The sequence below is a fragment of the Beta vulgaris genome, chromosome 4, assembly GCF_026745355.1.
Source record: "Beta vulgaris subsp. vulgaris cultivar EL10 chromosome 4, EL10.2, whole genome shotgun sequence".
NCBI lineage: Eukaryota > Viridiplantae > Streptophyta > Magnoliopsida > Caryophyllales > Amaranthaceae > Beta > Beta vulgaris.
In genome coordinates this window covers 61,749,552-61,756,091 of record NC_079205.1, presented here as the reverse complement: position 1 = coordinate 61,756,091, position 6,540 = coordinate 61,749,552, and the positions used below count along the sequence as shown (strand labels likewise).

The 6,540-nt window shown below is 32.1% G+C and overlaps 1 protein-coding gene across 1 annotated transcript; it reads right to left on the bottom strand.

Annotated features, from left to right (window-relative positions):
* Window positions 1–1,358: 1,358 nt before the first annotated feature.
* On the bottom strand, window positions 1,359–4,874 carry LOC104890119 (early nodulin-like protein 18). Its single transcript, XM_010675490.4, has 2 exons — window positions 4,513–4,874; window positions 1,359–2,149 (listed from the first exon to the last, which is right to left on the bottom strand). The coding sequence occupies exons 1-2, from the start codon at window positions 4,727–4,729 to the stop codon at window positions 1,611–1,613; spliced, it is 756 nt and encodes a 251-aa protein (XP_010673792.1). The 5' UTR covers window positions 4,730–4,874; the 3' UTR covers window positions 1,359–1,610.
* Between the last annotated feature and the right edge of the window lie 1,666 nt (window positions 4,875–6,540).

Below are 6,540 nucleotides of genomic sequence, written 5' to 3'. Positions count from 1 at the left end.
TCCACTAAAAAGATAACCTTTTTAAATAATTGATGAAGTATAAGTTAGTTGACATGATATTTGTTTTCATAAAGCTTGAGATCAAATTTATCTATACTTCTTGTCGCGAAAAAGAGAGATTACACTTTTGCAAAAACGAATTTTAGGCAAAATTTATTAGTGAGAGATTAATTAGATTAGAGAATATGTAACTAAATTAATATTGAAAATTTCACCCACATGACCACAATACCCACCACCAGCAACACCCCCACAAAAATACCAACCACTAGTATCAAACACCCACCGCCAAAAATACGACCGCAACGTTGACATACGCGCCGCATCACTAACATCACCCACATGGCCACATACTCATCGCAACAACCTAACCCACCCCCTAATCAGAGGGGTAGATGAGGGTGTGCAAGGAGCCCAACAGCACAGGCCTCCCAAAATTATAAAGGCAATATTATTTTGAAAATTTTACTTCATATTTGAAGAAATCACCATTGTTTCCCACCCTTAATAAATTTGTCAATGATTTATCTTTAGATTTTCAACTTTCTATCTTTAGAACTCTAACCTTCCATCTTTATTTTGATAAATTTAGGGGCCCAGTTTTCATGTTAGAGTCGGGGCCCCAAAATCTTCAAGACGGCCCTGCCCCTAATCACCACGAAACACCACAACAACAACCCAATACCACTAACACCACCAAAACCACCCTTAATCACCACCAAACACCAATCAAAAACCATAGACACGCCCAAAATCACTCTCAAGTCTCAAATCACCACCAAACACCAACCATTGAAGGAGAACAACTGAACAAGATTAAAAATTCTAATAACATTTCATTTAGGCTCCGTTTGGTAGGGCGTAAAATATTTTCAGTGTAAAATGATTTTCATGGAAAACAATTTACAATGGAAAACACAATTCCAAAGTTAGTTTTCCGTTGTTTGGTGCGATGTAAGAAAAATGATGAAATGAAAGGAAAATGAAAGGGAAGTAAGGAGGTAGTGAGAGGAATGTATAAGAGAGATAAGGAAAATAGTTTTCCCTTCATTTTGAAAGGAAAATGGTTTTCCATCATTGGGAGAGTAATTTTACCCCAATGGAAAATGATTTTACACTCTTTTGCCAACCAAACAATGTAAAACTGAAAATAGAGGAAAACACTTTTCCGGAAAAACGTTTTACACCCTACCAAACGGAGCCTTAGTTTGATCACATGATGATTAACTTTACATTAGATCTACTAATTCTTTTTACTTAGTAGATCCGCCCTAATAATAATCATGTCATTAGTAATATAAGGTACTTTTATTATTTTTATTTTCTTTTGATAAGCATGTAAGGTCATTATCTATCAATTCCTCGAAAATCATAAAGTAAATTACTAAATCAAGCCAAAACAAAAGAAATAGTAGTACAGAGTACAGTACACTACTATATTACATGAATCATGAGCCTATATCAGTATAGAAGTATAGAACTATATGCATATAGCAAACATGAAATTGTACATACTTGTATATAACAAGTAAAGCAAAATATAAGGTAAAAAATTAAATTATGGCTCTAACATACACTAAGCTAAGACATGAAAAGAATGAAGTAACAAATCACCAAAGAAAAGCAAAAATCCCACAACCCAAACTAACAAAGAATATCACCCAATTAGGCATTAAACCAACTACATTGTTGGACTTTTTAGTATCATCTTCCTCATCATCACCACTAGTACTATCCTCAGAAGGTACATTCTTAGGGTGGCTAAAATCAGAAGATATAACAGTATCTGGAGCTGACTGATCATCTCCTGAGTCAGGATTGACAGGCCCTGGGGCGGCATCTTCTCGCGACGGCGGTCCAACGGCGAAGTCAGGGTTGTCCCTAAGACTTGGGGGCAACCCTTTACCATGAGTCACATTGATAGAAAACTTTTGGCCATTCATACATTGTTCACCATCATAGTCTCCTGAGAAAAAATATGAAACACCTTCTTTCATAAGGGGTACTGCTACTGTTATAGGGCGTATAACAGTAGAGTTTGGGTCTATGCTTGACCATTGTACATTGTCATCTCCTTGAGAGTCACAAGACTCGTATGTGGAGGAGTTGAAAGTTTGGATTACAGTATGATTGCTATCTGTGTTGAAAACTGCATGTAAAATGGGATAGTAAAATTGGATTAGCATTTGGTCATTATTGCAAATCATGAGAATCACAAATGAAAGTCTAAATCTTATGTGTCTCACTATTTTCTACTAATACGTGTATCAAAATAATAGCAACTCGATTTGTGTGGTGTCTCTACCTTATCTCGACGTATAAAGATAGCAGCTAACATAGTCAGTGACATGCACACATAGGCGCACCCTTCCAACCTCAAGGTTGGGGGTTCAATCCTCACTAGATGCACTTCTTCTTACCAAAAAAAAAAAAAAAATTGCACGCATAGGCGCACATGTCATGCACACGCTGATACATGAAACACGTGTTGTCGTTAACGCTATCACTAGTTAGGTGCATTTTCTTTTATTTTTGCAAAGTTCACAGACTTTTGAATAAAGTAAACCACCATATAAGTCATAAGATTTGTTATTGGCAGGATTTTGTACATATGTATGAGAGGAGCGTCACATAATTCCTTAATCACACTACGAACTGCGATCCGAAAAAAACGAATTATGATCAATATTCGCCTATTTGAACCGCAAACTGAAAAGCGAATTATATAACGAATTATCGTTACATTGATGCAGACATGTGATGAGGAGGGTTTACTCCGCCGTACTAAAGAAAAGCAACATTTTGTTATTCACATGCAACGCTTGCTTCATCTACTAGCAAGTCTTGCATATTCGACTACTTTTATTAATGCTCTAAGGTCTAGACACCTAACGTGCAAGTGTTCTTAGACTTATTACTTGCTAATGCTAAGTGCAAAAACTGGTCAACACTCACAGGATTCACAAATCACAAGCCAAGTATCTTTCGCTTTTATCTTTAATAGAGAACCGTATATAAATAGCAACTATATGTACGTTTATAATTTTATATTAAGGGTCAAGATAATATTATGAGATAAGGTAGTAAAATAATATTTAGTAAATGTTAACTAGCTTAATTAATATCAATTGGGGTTGGCGTGAGTCGTGAAAGACTTCTCGCTCCTTAACCAAGGTTTCGAGTTCGAGTTTTGGGTATGGAAAAAATCTCAACTCGAACTCCCGCAAGAGATTAGTCCACTCGTCGAAGACGGTGGAAAATTCATCGTGATATGACCAAAAAAACTAGCTTAATTAGTAAAAAATTTATGAGGTATCAACTAAAAGCTGAGCTAGATCAATCACAATTTGCTATATATACCCTTTTGTGGCTTTTATATGCCAACAAAAGTGTAACACTTAAACAAATATTAAAGTGTCTTACATACTAATCATAGTAAAAATCAATTTGTCCAAAAAAAGTAACTATTATGGTATCATCATGGATCAAATATCAAATTATCACTAATCAGTAAGTAACAAGCATATGTACTTTTATCACAAATATGCTTTGCTTGTGGATTGCAGCATTGGCACTTCCTCCACCTCTAGTACATGTACTTTAGATCCAAAAGTAAAGAATAAAATGACATCCTTAGTATAAAACTTTATAAAATGTCTTTTTGCAATTTGCAATTTGCAATTTTAGCTAACAGGTAAAGAAATGCAAAAAATAACAAAATTTATGATCTACAAGCTCAAAACTTTTGGGGTTTGTGACATTTGGCTTATAATTTGACACAATTCCATATAATAGCAAAACATGAAATATCAAAGTAATCTATCAGAAGTTTAGAGAAAGCAATAATATCAAAAATGATAAAAGATTAGCAATATAGCATGATCATAATCATAATCAAACAATCCATCCATTCCAAATTATTGTAACATTTATCTTCTCATTGTGAAAGCTCGTATTTTTTTACTAATATATATAAAAAATCAAAAATTATTAAAAAAGACGATTTGATTTTAATACAAAATTAGACCTAGTCAAACTAAATGGATTAAATTAGTTATCGAAAAAAATTAACCTAATTATTATTGGGATAATTCTCTTTTTAATATTGTGTTTACTATTGCCTAATTTTAATTTAAAAGTAGATAATCTCTTACAAGACAAATTAATAAAATATAATATTATATGAAATTTTGTTAAAAATATCTTAATATTTAACGAATAATTAAGATATTAATGGTTAAAATCATGTGTTTGAAATTTAGAAAATCATGAAAAAGTAAATATTCAAAATTTCAAATGTTCCACTGACCGACAGAGTATCACTGTATCAATCTTACAATAATAATCATGAAAGAAACACTTTGATTATTTGTAGTGAGTTCAAATAATCAACAAATTTTGTTTATGAAATCTCATAATCAGAATATAAGATCCACTTAAACTCTATGAACAAAAATGTATTAAAAACAGAGGAAAAACAGGGGAAAAACAGGGGAAAAAAGAGAAACTTACTGAGGAAATCACCCAAAGAGAAAGATTTGGTAGAAACCCATTTTTCATAATCAACATCAGGTTTTCCAAGTTTATCATACCAGCCTAAAGAATCTCCAACTGTGTAATTTTTGTAAGCTTCAACACTTGAAATTGCTTCTAAACAGAGGAAAAACGGAGCAAAAAAGAGTATATTTTTGGCTATATGATGCACTTGCCTTAGAATTTTTTGCTCCATGATTATAATTTTGTTGAGATGTGTTTTTTTTCTGTTTAGTTGTAGACAGTAGTTGTTAGTTGGAGTTAATTATATGAGGCAGAAAAAATTGATAAGATTTGTACAATTCTCACAACTCTACACTATCTATTTGTATTCTCCAAGAATAAAGAGCATGGAATTTTGTACCTGCCGCATTGCCAGCTTTTAAAAGGTATGTCGTCAAGACCTCAACTCTTCCACAATATTACAACAATGGCTTTTTTTTTTTTATGCTATGCGAGGTTAAGAGTTGCATATAAAACATAAATATATTACTTTAAATGAAAATAAGTTATAAATTTATAGAAAAATTATGTATCGATTGACGTAGTAAATGATCAATTAATACATATTTTTAGCTTCTTATATGTCGCTGTTATAGGACTGCAAGGACTGCATATAGCTTTTCCTTTTTTTTTTTACCTCATGAGTGGCCGTTGATCGGATTTTTCACGAGATACTCCTGTATTTTTAAATTATTACTATCATAAATATAATATACTATATCTGTTTCTTAATAAGTGCAACGCTTTCTTTATTTGGACTAGTCACAATAAGTGCAACCATGCTCAAAATGATATACTTCTAAAAAAGTTCAATATTATTACAAATATGCTACCAAAAAGCACGAAGTGACCATAATTTTTTTGCTTTATCACTTGAATTATTTTACTTTATTGTTGTTCCAACTTTCTCTCTACATTACTTGGTATTTCCCCACTTTTTATATGTTACACTTATTTATCAAGAAACGGAGGAAATAATTACTTCCTCTGTTTCGTTTTAAATGCAACAAATGAATATTTATATCTCACAAAAACTACCTCTTTATTGCATTAAAATGAAACAAATGAAGTAGTTAGTTACTAACTAACCTAAGAAAATAATTAACTTCAAAGCAAATAATTGAATGCCAAAATTTATTGAGCTCGGTGTAAAGGGAAATGGTAGCGAAGAGGGTTTGCCTATATTACTAGTCTAGATTACCAGGGTGTTGCATTTTTTACATTTGTTAGTAAATTTAAAATCTTTGATTTATTACAAATTTTAAAGGTCCACGGTTCAAATTTTAAAACACGAGGATAACTCATATATTCCTCGCACTTTAGTGAATTTATAGTCTATTTTTTACGAACTTCAGCCATTAAGGTCTTTTAATTATGTATTTGCATAAAATAGAAAAGCTTGTTTTTTCTAATTAATATTATTGTGACAAATCTAGCACCAACTAGATATTTTTTATACATAAATCACAAACAATGACAAAATAGAATAGTAACTAAATAGTGTTGAAACTATAAAACTCTTGTAAGAAAATAGAGAGATATTTTCTTAAAAGAAAATTACTAAAATGGACATTGATAGGATGTCAGATTATGTATTTGGCGTTGACAACAGTGATAAGTTGTCTAGTTGTGTGGGACAATTATGTTATAAGCTAGTGCATTAGTGATTCGAGAAACAATAATGATGCATCTTAATTCTTAACATCAGAAGATAAGCTGGCAAGAGAGATGAACATGGACCATGGTGATTGGTGGGATCAGGTTGAGAATACCCAATCATTGAAGCTCAAGAGTGAGCATTTGGCTCATGTGTACAGCCCATAGATATTCGTCTCTTGTACTTGTTAGTTTGCTAATCTATTTCTGAACACGGACATTGATTGAGTGATCTTAAGGGTTGCCAACCCTCTTAATATTAAATTTTCATTAGTTAGGAATACATTAAAACATTATTTTTATATCTCTTCTCTCTCCTCATTTATTACATACATATTAATATTTTAT